This window comes from Chlorocebus sabaeus, chromosome 1, assembly GCF_047675955.1.
Source record: "Chlorocebus sabaeus isolate Y175 chromosome 1, mChlSab1.0.hap1, whole genome shotgun sequence".
In the NCBI taxonomy this organism is placed as follows: Eukaryota; Metazoa; Chordata; class Mammalia; order Primates; family Cercopithecidae; genus Chlorocebus; species Chlorocebus sabaeus.
This window is the reverse complement of record NC_132904.1, coordinates 47547770-47564433: the sequence shown is the minus strand read 5'-3', so window position 1 is coordinate 47564433 and position 16664 is coordinate 47547770. Positions and strand designations below refer to the sequence as shown.

The 16664-nt window shown below is 38.0% G+C and overlaps 1 protein-coding gene across 11 annotated transcripts in view; it reads left to right on the top strand.

Moving 5' to 3' along the window:
- Positions 1-16664, top strand: part of NUCB2 (nucleobindin 2) — a 55929-nt gene that overhangs the window by 15613 nt on the left and 23652 nt on the right. For 8 of the 11 annotated variants that reach the window (XM_008005529.3, XM_037999641.2, XM_008005512.3 and 5 more), the window contains 3 exons: positions 3366-3509; positions 4146-4253; positions 9811-9937. In XM_008005529.3, coding sequence (XP_008003720.2) covers positions 3366-3509; positions 4146-4253; positions 9811-9937 — 379 coding nt within the window. Of the gene's footprint in view, positions 1-1392; positions 1474-3365; positions 3510-4145; positions 4254-9810; positions 9938-16664 lie in introns of all 11 variants that reach the window. The other 3 variants (XM_037999639.2, XM_073018012.1, XM_073018002.1) reach the window with 1 other exon arrangement.

Here is a 16664-nt window from a genome sequence, read left to right as displayed (position 1 = left end):
ATTTACAAGTCATATAACTTAATCATTTTAAATGAATGGTGTGAGTACAAGCAACTTTTCTTCTTCTTCTTTTTTTTTAAGTATTTCTGATTAGGTAACGGGAAAGATCTGTACTCAGAAGAATAAATAGATAATATAATTTAAGTACTTAAGTAATACTAAGTTCAAGTTAAATTCTCTTATTTAAATTTTTTTAAAATTTTTATAAATGAGGGAACTAAAGTGGGAAAAGTTAATTGACTAACCTGTGATCACAAAGCAAGTAAGTGGTGCAGCTGGAATTAGAATACAGACCTAAATTTAGTTCTGCCTTACTGCTTGGTATAAAACCCACTTTCTATTTCTCTTTTTTCCCACTTTCTGTTTTTTAAGGATCCAAGTTTACCTTTGAGATGGGCATTCTCTTTGTCTCTCATTGTAGGTGAGGCTGGTAAATAATAGAGCAAAGGGAGGCAGTATGTTCTAGGGCAGTGGTTTTCAAATGTTGGCATGTATCAGAATCACCTATAGGGCTTATTAAAACACAGATTGTGAGGCCCCCTATACCCAGAGCCTCTTATTTAGAAAATATGGAGTAGGCCTTGAGAATTTGCATTTCTAACAAATTCCCAGGTGATGCCAATGCTGCTGTCCCAGGGACCATACTTTGAGAACCACTCCTGGAAAGCCAGCAGAGGCTTTGGAGTCAGTCACCCCCAGGTCTACACTCTGGCTGTGTGACTGACTGCTGTGTGAACTAGAAGTGATATGTCTCAGTTTCTTGTACTTTGAAATGGGGATAATAATATTGACTTCACAGAGTCATTGTAAGAGTTGATGTGTTAATATTTTTTAAAAGTTTAGCATACTGCTTGGTACATAGTAAACATTCAATAGATGGTTTCTGTTGTTATTTATAATAAAGCTTGGGGATCAATTAAATCTTTAGGAACCATAAGTTCAGTTAAGAGTTTTAAAGTAGTTTCTCAGAAACTTTTTGTGACTTTGTACCTTCAAGATATTGTCAGAGGCTAGGTGCAGTGGCTCATGCCTGTAATTTCAGCACTTTGGGAGGCCAACGTGGGTGGATCATCTGAGGTCAGGAGTTCGAGATCAGCCTTGCCAACATAGTGAAACCCTGTCTCTACTAAAAATACAAAAAAAACTCACTACAGGTGGTGAGTACCTGTAGTCCCAGCAACTCAGGAGGCTGAGGCAGGAGAATTGCTGAACCTGGGAGATGGAGGTTGCAGTGAGCCGAAATCGGGCTATTGCACTCCAGCCTGGGCGACAGAGCGAGACTCTGTCTCAAAAAAAAAAAAAAAAAAATGTTGTCAGGTGTTGTTAGGACACACACACACACACTGATGTATACAAATACATTCTCTTGACTTTTCTTCTTATTTATGGTAGACTTGGCAGAAGAGGAGAGCAGCAGAAGTGACAAAAACACATGGAAGAATATGGAAAAATTAGAACCCTCATATATAAGTGGTGAGAATGTAAAATGGTATAGCTACTTTGGAAAACAGTTTGGCAGTTCCTCAAAAAGTTAAACTTAGAGTTACCAAATGGACTCAGTGATTCTACTCCTAGTTATATAACCAAAAGAATTGAAAACCTGTTAACACAGTAACTTGAACACAAATGTTCACTGAAGTATTATTCAAAACTTCCTGAAAGAAACAATCCAAATGTCCATCAATTCATGAATGGATAAACAAATGTGGCATATCTATACAATAGACTATCTATTCAGCTATAAAAAAGAAATAAAGTCCTGATACTTGTTACAATGTGGTTATACCTGGAAACATACTGCTAAGTGATAAAAGGCAGACACAAAAGGCTACATATTGTATAATCCCATTTATATGAAATGACCAAAATAGGCAAATCTATACAGCTAGAAAGGAAATTAGTGGTTGCCAGGGGATGGGAAAAAAGGGTAACAGTGAGTGACTGCTAATGGTTATAGGGTTTCTTTTTGAGATGATGAAAATGTTTTAAAATTAGATAGTAGAGATGGTTGCACAGCCTTTTGAATATTCTAGAAAACACTGAATAGTATAATTTAAAACATTTTATGGCTTATGAGTTATATCTCAAAAAACCCGAAATGCACACCTAAGTATGTGTGGACATGAAGCATGAATGAGTAATAAACCTTTTTTGTTATTACAAGTATTTGTGGGGAAGAGGAGGTGATTCATAGTGAGAAGACATTCTGTGAAGTGTACTACCCTATTAGAGATTCTAGTATCCTAGAGAAGAGTGGATCTCAGGTTTTAGTATACATAGGAACCCCCTGGACCCCCCTGTTTGTTAAAACAGGTTCCTGGCCCCCACCCCAGAGGTTTTGGGTACAGCCTGAGAATTTGCATTTCTGATGTGCTTTCAGATGATCTGATTTTGTAAGATTGAGAACTAAACTTTGGGTAGCATCTTTATAGATTAGACATATCCTATACTTAAATGGGTGAATTTTATGACATGTGAAGTATATCTCAATAAAGATGCTAAAAAAATGGGTATAAAGATAGTAAAATGTGAGTTTTAGTGGTTTGTTAATGGCAAGACAATGCTCTGTAAGGGAATTGGTTTAATAATTAATTTCTTCATTTGTAAAATGTGTCACTCTCCTGTGTATGTGCCACCTAGGGCTGTGGTGAAAATGGGGTTATGTGTTCTTTTCCAAATGGTATTTTGTGGGTAAAATGTGTTGCCTTAAAAAAAAAAAAAAAAGAAAAAGAAAAAAGGCCATGGCTAGATTGAAGCTTTTGTAATTAACCAAATGTTTTCTTATAGTGTAAAAACAGTGTAGGCAGGGCGCAGTGGCTCATGCCTGTAATCTTAGCACTTTGGGAGGCCGAGGCAGGTGGATCACCTGAGGTTGGGAGTTCGAGACCATTCCTGACCAACATGGAGAAACCCCTGTCTCTACTAAAAATACAAAATTAGCCAGGCCTGATAGTGCATGCCTGTAATCCCAGCTGCTCGGGAGGCTGAGGCAGGAGAATCCCTTGAACCCAGGAGGCGGAGGTTGTGGTGAACCGAGATCATACCGTTACACTCCAGCCTGGGCAACAAGCGTGAACTCCATCTCAAACAAACAAACAAACAAACAAAAAAACAGTATAAACTTTAAAATATTGTATTCTGTCTTTTTAATTTTGGCTACAAAAACATTTCTCCCTTGATTTTCTTTAGTGATTTATTTTAAGCATTATTTTTGACAAGTTATAATCTATTTTTTCCCTTTCCTATGATTTTTTTGTTTTATTAAACCTCTTGAGATTAAGTATATGATTGTGACATTTGGAATGCTTGTATATAGTGTTAAAACATCTTTTCATGACTTTACCATAATTATTTCTTTATTTCAGATGAGGTGGAGGACCATCCTGCTACAGTATTGCTTTCTCTTGATTACATGTCTACTTACTGCTCTTGAAGCTGTGCCTATAGACATAGACAAGACAAAAGTACAAAATATTCACCCTGTGGAAAGTGCAAAGATAGAACCACCAGTAAGTGAAATGAAGTGAAATAGGAGGAATTATAACTAGATGAAATGAATTATAATTATAACTAAATGAGATAAAATGAGGTGAAATTATAATTAAACGAAATGGGAGGAATTATAATGAAAATATTGGTAATATTTATGACTTATAAAACTGTACACTTGGAAACTATTTCTGAAATAGCAGTGAAAAGAGTATTGGACAAGCATATGCTGCTTACCCTTAGACAATATTTATTTAATATAGTTAGTATATTAAATAGGAGAATTAGTTGTAATACATTTCTGACACAGAGCTAACCAGCCAATAAAACACTGTATTATATTCAAAGCAGAGACAGATAACAATGGGGAGAAACCAAAATGGTAAAATCTTCATTGTCTGAACCATATAGAAAATCTACTGGACTACAGAGTGTCGTAAAAAAGAAAAATCTACCTTTATGTAACAATAAAAGATGATATTGGTTCTGATATAAAACTATTTATTTCAGAAATACAGCTTTTTCACTTTGTTGAAACTATCATAGTAAGTGTGTCTCAATGCCATTTGCTAGAAATTGTTTCTCAGGATTGACCTCTTTAGATTCAAACAAGGAAAAACCTGCAGAAGCATTACTGTTGGTTTCTTAATTTGAAGGATACTGGACTTTATTATGATGAATATCTCAAGCAAGTGATTGATGTGCTGGAAACAGATAAACACTTCAGAGAAAAGCTCCAGAAAGCAGACATAGAGGAAATAAAGGTAAATGCAATTAAATAATATATACATATATGTGTCTTAATTTAAAATTTTTTTAGAGATGAGGTCTAACCGTATAACCCAGGCTGGCCTTGAGTTCCTGGGCTCTAGCCGTCCTCCCACCTCAGTCTCTCCAGTTGTTGGGACTACAGGCGCGTGCCACCACGCTCGGCTTAAATATTTAACAAACATTTGCACATGCCAGACACTGAGCTAAGTACTAGAAATACAAAGATGAGATTTATTCCCAGCCCTTAAGGAACCCTCAAGGGAAAATCATATCCAGAAATAGATTATAAGATGGATTATATGATGAGTATTTAATCTAGAAATACAGATGACAGACACATAATCTAATATGAAGCAGTGGGGTGAGGTGGGAAGTTATTCTTCCTGATAGAGATTATGCTAAAGCTTAAAGATGTAGTGAGAAAAGGAGAGGGACTGGGAGGCATCCCAGACAAAGGTGCAATGGTACAGAGGCAAGAGGTATATGGGAAACTGGAAGCAGTAACTGTGGCTAGACCCCAGAGTGGGAAATGGAGGCCTGAGTGGCCAAAAGATGAGGTTTGGGAAGAGTCACAACCTCAATGACAGAGGGCCTGTATATCATGTTAAGGGGTTTGGGTCATTATCTGAGAACAGCAGGAAGTTATTCAAAAGTTTGGAATAGGCGAGGTTCTGGTGTTTTAATCAGGTCCAGATTAACAGAAGAAATAATGGGCTATGTATTATATCAATCAGAGAGGTTTAACCATTTGACTCTGTCCTAAGTACCCTATTTGACATAATTCTAGCCATAGTCAGCTCTTTGGTACTCATAATAAGAAAGGGGGTTGTAGAGATCTGACATGAGAGATTCTTGTAAAGTCTTTCCTTAAAAGGAAATGAATCAGCTTAGCTGGATTTATCTTAGACTCAGTGAGTGAAAAAAAATCCAGTTAATTTTAAAATTTCAATAATGTCTCCTAAGATAATTTTGTTTGCTTATGTTACCTTTATTTATTTAATTTTTACTTTCTTAAAAACTTACATTGCCTTTTTTCTAGAATCAGAATAAGAATTGTGTTTGAAAGACTCATTCTGGGTCAAACAAACCTTTTATTTTAAGTTTCTGATCTTGGTGTGAACTTCTTTGAAAGACTGACTCCCGTTAGGTTGTGGTGTCTGTCAGCGCTCAGGTGTGGCATTTAGTTCACAGCTCTCCTCTTTGAAGTTGTGAACTTTTCTGGGGAAAAGGTAATAGTGTTATGCTAATAGTTCCCCGGAATTGTCTATGAGGATAACCTTACTCTTCTTCTCAAGGATTAATTTGATCTGTGGAACAAGTTTCCTATGCTGAATATATCTGATGTAGAACTCTTAATGTCTTTGTATCAGGAGTAAGAGCATTATTTGGGGTAACATAGAAAATGTGGATCGTGGGAGATACAACATAGAGATATTCAGGCAAAAGAAGAAAATACGCTTCCTAGATTGGTGCAGGGAATATTTTTATAACTCTCTTCCTTTCACATTCAATTCCTGTTTCTGTGAAGGGTTAGGGGGAACCAAAATGAAGTTAAACAGTTACACAATAAGAAAAAAATGAGGGGCTGGGTGCGGTGGCTCAAGCCTGTAATCTCAGCAGTTTGGGAGGCTGAGGCAGGTGGATCTTGAGGTCAGGAGTTCAAGACTAACCTGGCCAAGATGATAAAACCCTGTCTCCACTAAAAATAGAAAAATTAGCGTGGCACGCACCTGTAATTCCCAGCCACTCGGGAGGCTGAGGCAGGAGAATTGCTTGAACCTGGGCAGCAGAGGTTGCAGTGAGCCAAGATTGTGCCACTGCACTCCAGCCTGGGCAATAGAGTGAGACTTTGTCTTAAAAAATAAATAAATAAATAAATAAATAAATAAAAAATAAAAGAGGGGTGGGCGCAGTAGTCCACATCTGTAATCCCAGTAGTTTTGGAGACTGAAGCAGGAGGATGGTTTCTAGCCAGTGGTTTGAGACCAGCCAGAGCAACATAGCGAGACCCTGTCACTACAAAAAATTAAAATTTAAAATTAATTTAATTAAAAATTAAATTAAAAATTATCCTTCAAATTAAAAAAAAAAAATTGTCTGAGGCCAGGCACAGTGGCTCACACTTGTAATCCCAGCAGTTTGAGAAGCCAAGGTGGGAGAATCGCTTGATCCCAGAAGTTCAAGACCAGCCTAGGCAATATAGTGAAACCCCTAGGTCTACCAAAAATATAAAAGATTAGCTGGATGTGGTGATGTGTGCCTGTAGTCCCAGCTGCTCAGAAAGCTGAGGTGGGAGGATCACTTGAGCCCAGGAGTTTGAGGTTGCAGTAAGCCATGATTATATGACTGCTCTAGCCTGTATGACAGAGAGCGAGACCTCATCTCTTAAAAAAGAAAAAAAAAAGAATGAGTAAAACTAGACAATAAAACCCAAACCAGTAGAATCATCACAAATAACCAAGAAAAATTCTCGTTTCATAAAAAAATGAAGAAAAAAAGTTAGAATTTTCTCTTTCCTTTTTTTTTTGGGGGGGGACAAGGTCTCACTCTGTCACCCAGGCTGGAGTACAGTGACACAGTCTTGGCTCACTGCTACCTCTGCCTCCTAGACTCAAGCGATCCTCCCACCTCAGCCTCCCAAGTAGCTGGGACTACAGGTGTGGGCCACCTTGTCTGGCTAATTTTTGTATTTTTACTAGAGATAGGAGTTTTGTATTTTTAGTAGAGATGTTGTCCCGGCTGGTCTCAAACTCCTGACCTCAAATGATCCCCCTGCCTTGGCGTCCCAAAGTGCTGGGATTACAGGCATGAGCCTCCGTGCCCGGCCTCTCTTTCCTTTTCAGCTAAGCATTTTGAAAGGAAAATCATATTACATTTCTTCACTTCCCAAACATTCCCTAACTGGAAAGGTTATGGTACTGCCCTCACTGTTCCACTGAATATACCTTCATGGAGGGCATCCGTGACTTCTTAATTGCCAAATCTAGTGAACATCCTAACACCTTTGATTCCTCATTCTACCGGACTCCTTTATTTATCTCAATAGTTTTTAGATTTCAGGGTTTGTTAAAACATATTTCTGGTTCCTACCTCCAGGGTATCCAATTCAGTAACTCTACGGCCTGCATTTCTGAAGTTCCCTGGTGATGCTGCTCCAGTTGGGGACTACATTTTGACAACCATTGTTTTATCTAATAATAGTGACTATTCTCTCCTTGAAATATACTGCTCTTTTTGATTCTGTAACAGTATATTCTAGTTTTCCTACTAATCACTCATCTATGAAGAAAGTAATCAAAGGGGGCCTAAAAAAGATAAATTTTGAAAAACTTTTATACATGGAATGACTAATGCTTATAGAGGCCAACTGACTTTTAATTTAAATGTTCTTTTTAGCCCTAATGGTGCTGACCAACTTAACTTTTTTAAAAAATAAGAAGCCGGGTGCAGTGGCTCCCGGGAATCCCAGCACTCTGGGAGGCTGAGGTAGGTGGATTGCTTGAGCTCAGAAGTTCGAGACCAGCCTGGGCAACATGGCAAAACCCTGTCTCTACAAAAAATACAAAAATTAATCAGGCATGGTGGCATGCATCTGTAATCCTAGCTACTCGGGAGATTGAGGTGGGAGGACTGCTTGAGCCTGGGAGGTTGAGGCTGCAGTGAGCCATGATCATGCTACTGCACTCCAGCCTGGGTGACAGACTGGACCCCATCTCATAAAATAAAATAAAATAAAATAAATAAATAAATAAATACTTTGTTGACATGTAATTCATATACCATAAAATTTATCTTTTTAAAGCATAAAATTCAGTGTCTTTTTGTCTGTTTTTTTTTGTTTTGTTTTGTTTTGTTCTGAGATGGACTCTTGCTCTGTCACCCAGACTGGAGTGCAGTGGCATGATCTCAGCTCACTACAACCTCCTCCTCCCCGGCTGAAACGATTCTCCTGTCTCAGCCTCCTGAGTAGCTGGGACTACAGGCATGTGCCACCACACCTGGCTAATTTTTGTATTTTTAGTAGAAATGGGTTTTCACCATGTTGGCCAGGCTGGTCTCAAACTCCAGCGCTTTAACGATCCATCTACCTCAGCCTCCCAAAGTGCTGGGATAACAGGTGGGAGCTACCGCACCCTGCCATTTCAGTAGTTTTTTAATATACCCGCAGAGTCATGCAATCATCACCACTATCTAATTTTAGAATATTTTCATTGTCCCCAAAATAAATTGTGTGCCCATTAAGCTGTAACTCCTAATTGCGCCCCTTTCCCCCACCACAATAAATCTACTATTCATCTCTGTGGATTTGCCTGTTCCGGACATTGTGTATACATGGACTCATAGAATAAATGGTTTGTTGTGTCTGGTTTCTCTCACTTAGCATAATGTTTTACAGGTTCATTCATGTTGTAGCATGTGTCAGGATTTTATACTTTTTTATGGCCAAACAACATACCATTGTATTGGTATACTGTATTTTGTTTATCCATTCATTATTGATATTGACATTTAGGTTTCTGCTTTTTTGGACTAGTATGAATATGCAGCTATGAATATTATGTTTAAGTTATTGTATCAACATGTTTTCTGTTCTTTTAGTTATATATCTAGGAATGGAATTGTTGGGTCATGGTAACTCTATGTTTAACTTTTTGAGGAACTGCCAAACTGTTTTTTGAAGTGGCTACACCATTTTACAATTTAACCTTTTGAGTTTCTGCTTTGTGCTTTAATGATGCTTTTCTAAATTACATGGTTTTTCGGACATCTGGGTTTTAGAGTTAAAGCTAATCTTTTTTTTTTTGAGATGGAGTTTCACTCTCGTTGTCCAGGCTGGAGCGCAATGGCATGATCTTGGCTCACTGTAACCTCCGCCTCCTGGGTTCAAGCGATTCTCCTGCTTCAGCCTCCCGAGTAGCTGGGATTATAGGCATGGGTCATCACACCCAGCTAATTTTTGTATTTTTAGTAAAGACGGGGTTTTACCATGTTGGCCAGGCTGGTCTCAAACTCCTGACCTCAGGTGATCTGCCTGCCTTGGCCTCCCAAAGTGCTGGGATTACAGGCATGAGCCACCGCATGTAGCCTTTTTTTTTTTCTTTGAGACAGAGTCTCGCTCTTGTTACCCAGACTGGAGTGCAGTGGCGCAATCTTGGCTCACTGCAACCTCTGCCTCCTGGGTTCAAGTGAATCTTCTGTCCCAGCCTCCTAAGTAGCTGAGATTGACAGGCGTGCGCCATCATGCCCAGCTAATTTTTGTGTTTTTGGTAGAGACGGTATTTCGCCAGGTTGGCTAGGCTGGTCTCGAACTCCTGACCTCAGGTGATCGCCCACCTCAGCCTGCCAAAGTGCTGGGATTACAGGTGTAAGCCACCATGCCCAGCCCTAAAGCTAATATCTTTTGAAAGAAATTCTTTTTATACTACTAAATGTATCTAAATTCGTCAAAAGTATTTATCACTAATGTATTTTAACCCTGTTTTTAAGCTGTTGCATTTGTCTAAAAATGAAATGTAATAGATAAAACTAATTTATTAATTTTGTTAACAGAGTGGGAGGCTAAGCAAAGAACTGGATTTAGTAAGTCACCATGTGAGGACAAAACTTGATGAACTGAAAAGGCAAGAAGTAGGAAGGTTAAGAATGTTAATTAAAGCTAAGTTGGATTCCCGTCAAGGTAAGTGCTAAACAAAAGGTAGGAATATATATATTTTTCTTTTTTCCTTTTGAAACAGCATTTTGCCCTGTTGCTCAGGCTGGAGTACAGTGGCACAATCACAGTTCACTACAGCCTTGACCACCTGGGCTCAAGTGATGCTCCTATCTCAACCTCCTGAGTAGCTGAGACCACAGATGTGTGCCACCATGCCTGGCTAAATTTTTTTGTTAGTTAGAGAGACAGGGTCTCGCTATGTTGCCCGAGCTGGTCTTGAACTCCTGGGCTCAAGCGATCTTCCTACCTTGACCAAAGAGCTGGGATTACAGGCATGAGCCAGCAGGCCTGGCTAGAAAATTTTGGTTGTTGAGGTCAGTTTATATTAGTACGTGCCATCTATGTTCTTCTAGTCAAAATTTTGTTAGTATTGATTTGGCTTCTCTTAATTTTTAGAATTTAATAATGTTTTGAATAGATAATACATTTTATATCATTCAAAAATCAATGTAATCAGCCATAATTATAGCAATGAAAAGGAAGAATGAAAAGTAATGAATTAAACAACTGGTTTAAAGGAGGAAAAATAATATCAAAGGAAACCAAAAGAAAGCAGAGAAAGAAAATCTAATTAGAAGAATTTTCATACATGGAATAGAAAATTTTTCAGAGATCTAGCCCCAGAAAAAAACACAGGATCCAGACCATTTCTTTTCTTTCTTTTTTTAAATAAAATCTTTTAGGAGATGAGATCTTCCTCTGTCACCCAGGCTGGAGTGCAGGGGCATGATCATAGCTCACTGCAGCCTTGAACTCCTAGGGCTCAGGTAGTCCTCCCACCTCAGCCTCCCAAGTAGCTAGGAGTACAGGCCTGCACCACCATGCCCTGCTAATTGTTTTTTTAATTACATTTTTTAGAGATACGGTCTCGCTGTGTTGCCCAGGCTGGTCTCAAACTTCCGGCCTCAAGTAATCCTGAGTTACTGGGATTACATATGCAAGCCACCATGTCTGGCTCTCAGAATAAGATAGTTTCATTAAGGAAACTATCTGTCTACTCTTTAATGATTCTGTCAAACTATTAAAGAGCAGGTTGTCAATTCTATTTAATCTATTCCAGAGCATATAAAAAGACGGAAAGCTTCCACATTCTTGCTATATATTGATGCCAAAATCAAAATTATTATGTATCTAAAGAATACTATCTCATAACAGTTGGATTTATTTCAGGAATACAAGATTGACTTAATATTAGGAAATCTAATATTATAAATCATCATATAAATAGTCCTAAGGAGAAAAAAATCTTTAAAATTTTGATGTATCAAAAAAAGTCATAAAGTCAAAGGACAAATGATAAATTGGAACAAATATTAGAATTCTTATTCTTTTAGACTATGAGAAGATTAAATACCTATGAAATAGAATTTCCAAAATGCAAGGATATCTTAAAGTTATCTTGCTGGGCATGATGGCTGACGCCTATGATCCCAGCACTTTGGGAGGCCGAGGCGGGTGGATCACCTGAGATCAGGAGATCGAGACCAGCCTGGCCAACATGGTGAAACCTCATCTCTACTAAATATACAAAAATCAACTGGGTGTGGTGGCACGTGCCTGTAATCCCAGCTACTCAGGAGGCTGAGGCAGGAGAATCTCTTCAGCCCAGGAGGCAGAGGTTGTAGTGAACTGAGATCACGTCACTATACTCCAGCCTGGGTGACAGAGCAAGACTGTCTCAAAAAAAAAGAAAAAAAAATTATAAGTCATATGGCTGTCTCCATGGATGCAGAAAATCCATTTGACAAAATTGAACACCAATTCATAATTTAAAGTAATAAAATACTAATTAATAGATAACTTCTGTAACACAATCAGCTATATCTAACTTAGTTACATCATACTTAGTGGGGAAGCACAAGTATGTATCCTGACTGAAATTAGAAACAAGACAGTGTTGTCCACTGTAACCACCACTAAATAACATTGCTTTGGAGGTACAAGCCAAAATATTTTTTTTAATTTTTAAATTTTTATTGTATTTTTTATTTTTTTTTAAGACGGAGTCTCAGTCACCCAGGCTGGAGCATGCAGTGGCATAGTCTCAGCTCACTGCAACTTCCGCCTCCTGGGTTCAAGGGATTCTCCTGCCTCAGCCTCCTGAGTAGTTGGGATTACAGTCACCTGCCACCACTCCCGGCTAATTTTTTATTTTTAGTAGAGGCAGTGTTTCACCATGTTGGTCAGGCTGGTCTCAAACTCCTGACCTCAGGTGATCCACCCGCCTCGGCCTCCCAAAATGCTGGGATTACAGGCGTTAGCCACCATGGCTGACCTAGCCAAAACATTTATACAAATAAAAAGAATCTGGAGGTAAAGTAATTGGAAAGGAGGTGATAAAACCATCTTTTTTCACAGATGATATGATGTTTATATATATGTGGAACACTGAAAATAATTAATGGAAACATTCACTATAAACAATAGGAAAATTGAGCCCCTCAATAGGAAAATAATAGTAAACTTAATCCGTAGAAATCAATATTTTCCATATGTACATAACAGCCAGTTAGAACATAGAATGGAAGAAGAGGACTCCATTTACAATAGCAACAGAGATAAAATGTCCAGAATAAACCTATTCAGAAATGTGCAAAACTGACAGACAAAAACTTTAAAATACTCATGAAGAATGCAAAAGTAGACTTGAACAAGTGGGAGGACACAATTACTTTTTGAGGCAAAGACTCAATGTTATAAACATGTCAATTTTCTCTAGATTAATGTATAATTTAAACACAATCCAACTAAAAATATATACATTATTTTTCTGGCACTAGCCAAGTGAGTTTTTTAAAGTGCATGTGAAAAAGGACATGAGTAGGCCAGGCATGGTGGCTCACGCCTGTAATCCCAGCACTTTGGGAAGCCAAGGTGGGCGGATCATCTGATGTCAGGAGTTCAAGACCAGTCTGGCCAACATGGCGAAACCCTGTCTCTACTAAAAATACAAAAATTAGCTGGGCGTGGTAGCACATGCCTATAATCCCAGCTACTCAGGAGGCTGAGGCAGGAGAATCACTTGAACCTGGGAAGCAGAGGTTGCAGTGAACCAAGATCACGCTATTGCACTCCAGCCTGGGTGACAGAGTGAGACTCTGTCTCAAAAAAAAAAAAAAAGAAAAAAGAAAAAGGACACAAGTAAGAAAACTTAGATACCTCTGAAAAAGAACAGTGAAGGACTAGATATTAGAAATCGAATCTTTAATATCTGTTAAATCTTTAATATTAAATATTAAATTATGTCACTAAGCCTCAGTCATTAAAACTGTATGGCTTAGGCAGAAAAGTAGAATGATCAGTGAAACATAATAGACATTGCAGAAGTAGAATTAAATACACAATATAATTTAGTTTAATATAAAGGTGATATCTTATTAGTGGGATAAAGATAGGTTTTTATTTTTATTATTATTAATTTATTTTTTTTAGACAGGTCTCACTGTTGCCCAGGTTGGAGTACAGTGGTGCAATCATAGCTCATTGCACCCTCAAACTCCTGGGCTCAAGAGATTCTCACACTTCAGCCTCCTGAGTAGCTATGACTACAGGAGTGTGCCACCATGCCTGGCTAATTTATTTTTTATTAATTAATTAATTTTTTTGTAGAGACAAGGTCTCACTGTGTTCTCCAGGCTGGTTTGAGGGAACTCCTGGCCTCAAATGATCCTCCTGCCTTGGCCTCCTAAAGTGCAGGAATTATAGGTGTAAGCCACCACACCCAACAAATTTTTAACTAAGTAGTCTTGGTATAACTTGCTAGCCATTTGGACAAAGGTATAGTTAAAGCCATATCTCTTATAATGCTTTATCAGAATAATTGTAAATGAATTAAAGATTTAAATGTAGAAAATAAAATCACAAAAGTACTATGTGACAGCATAGGTGAATTTCCTGTATTACCTTGGAATGAACTTTCTAATTATGAGTCAAAATCAAGGAGTAGATTTAGCCAGTGGGAGATCTTTCAAGCTGGTTCATACATCCTTGTGATATCCTCCCATAGGTTGGTTATCTGGGTGGTTTGTTGTCATTAATAAACATCTGAACGTTTAACTCTTGGAATAGTAGTTCTAAAACTTCAGATTGCATGCATGAGAATCTCCTAGAAATCTTTTTAGAAATATAGATTGCTAGATCTCACCTCCAGAGATTCTGGCTCTGGGAAAGAGTGTAGTAATCTACATTTTAAACGTATAATCTTAGAAAACAAATGCCAAATACTCATCATCCTGAAACTAAGGATATCAGTGAGAAGTAAATTGAATCATGCCATGCTACTTGGGGTACTTAGGCATGCACAGTAATTCCATACTTGAAGCCAGGCCTAAGATGTGTGGAGATTTCTATCCCCGGGACAACTTCCATCCCCTCAGTCTTAACAGTATCCTCTTCATTCCAAGATGGGTACTGAATTTCATTGCATAAAGAAAACAGTCTAGGCTGGGCATGGTGTCTCATTCCTGTAATCTCAGCACTTTAGGAGGCCGAGGTGGGTGGATCACCTGAGGTCTGGAGTTTGAGACCAGCCTGGTCAATGTGGCGAAACCCTATCTCTACTAGAAATACAAAAAATAGCCAGGTGTGGTGGCATGTGCCTGTAGTCCCAGCTACTTGGGAGGCTGAGGAAGGCAAATTGCGTGAACCCAGGAGGCGGAGGTTGCAGTGAGCCGAGATCATGCCACTGTGCCCCAACCTGGGTGACAGAGTGAGACTCTGTCTCCAAAAAAAAAAGAAAGAAAACAGTCTGATGTAACTTAGAAACTAAGGAATATTTTCTCATTGGTTCAGTATGAATTGAAATATCTGATACTTTGAGGAAGGGCTTACATAGTCTTAATTTTAGGGAGGGGGTAATTTTTAAAGTAGGCAGTTTTTTTTTTTTTTTTCTTTTCGTTGAGATGGAGTCTGGCTGTTTTGCCCAGGCTGGTCTTGAACTCCTGGGCTCAAGCAATCCACCTGCCTCAGGCTCTGAAAGTGCTGGGTTTACAGGCATGAGCTACCATGCTTGGCCATTCACGTGGTTCAAATGTAGAAAATATAGAGCAAAAATCTACCTGATACTTTTGTATTCTGTCAGTTCCCAATGTCCCCTAGCACCATCCTTCTTGGGTTTATCTATTTATTTATTTTTAAGTTACATTGAGATGAGGTTTTGCTGTGTTGTCCAGGCTGGTCTTGAACTCCTGTTCCTGGTCTCAAGTGATCCTCCTGCCTCAGCCTCCCAAAGTGCTGGGATTATAGGCATGAGCCACTGTGCCTGACTCTTGAGTTTCTTTATTTGTATATAAGCAAATACAAATAAAATTTTTTTATTGTCCCTCTCTTTTTATGCAAAAGGAAATACACATTTTTGTACATTGTTTTTCTTTTAACAATATATTTTGAATATCTTTCTGTATTAGTACACAGAGACCACCTCTCTCTCTTTTTTTTTTTTTTTTTAACAGCTGCATAGAACTCCATTATATGGATATACTATAATTTATTTAGCCAGGCCCCTGTCAATTGACATTTAGGTTATTTCTAGTGAACTATCTTGTATATATGTCACTGTGTATCCATATAAGATTATCTGTAGGATAATTTCCCCACAGTGGAATTGCCAAATCAAATTATATATATTTGTAATTTTGACAGATATTGCCACATTTGCCGCCATAGAGGTTGTATCAATACATATATCCACCAGCAATAATTCCTCACAACTTTACTAATGGCATGTGTCATCAAACTTTAGGAGTTTTCCATTCTGTTAGATAGTATAACAGTGCAGTTTTAATATATATTTATCTTATTTTGAGGGAGGTTAAGGGTCTTTTTATATATTTCACTGTCTGGTCATTTTTTTTAGGGCTAAGTCTTAAAAAAACAAGTATTTTCTTCATAAGTAGAACTGCTAGTACAGTGCCATACTTAGAATTCAGTGAAAACTTGGTTGAACCAGATTTAGCAGTTCTTCACTTTCTGGCATAACAACATGTTCCAGGATCAACTTGTACCTACCCTGCCCCAGCTGTGGAATGAGCCATTCCTCTGAGGAGCACTGGTTTTTCTGAATAGGCAACTATATTTTAGATCAAGAGCTGGCACTAGGTACGCTCCTTGCTACTGGAGTGTATTTTCTTGGCACCTTAATTGCACAGAGCTAGGAAACATGCATGTCTATACATATATACACATATATACACACATCCATATTCATATACATGTGAAACATGTGCATATACATGTTAAATGTACATATTTTAGAAATGCTGAGTTCACACAGATAATGCTATCATATCTACCAATTTCTTTCTTGCCTTTCACCATTCCATATTTGTATATTCCTTCTTCCTAAGTGAGAGCTGATTTCCAGCTTCGACAATGTACCCATTTTGCTCAATTCTATAAGGGCTCATATTGTGTTGTTTCTGGTGAGCTGTCTTGTGTGTATATCCACTGTGTATCCATTACATGTGTCCACTATGTAATACAACTGAAACAATCCAGCATCACTTCACCCATTTCACTGTAGTAAATTGTAACTTGTTTTTTAAAAGTTAAAAAAATTGATATTTCCTTAAAAATAAGTCATAATTAAAAGGAATTTACCTAAATTAGATTTTTATTGTTTCATAAGGGATCCATTGGAGCAATATACAAGGAATTCTTTCATGTAAGCTTTAGAGCAATTATTTTTAGAAAT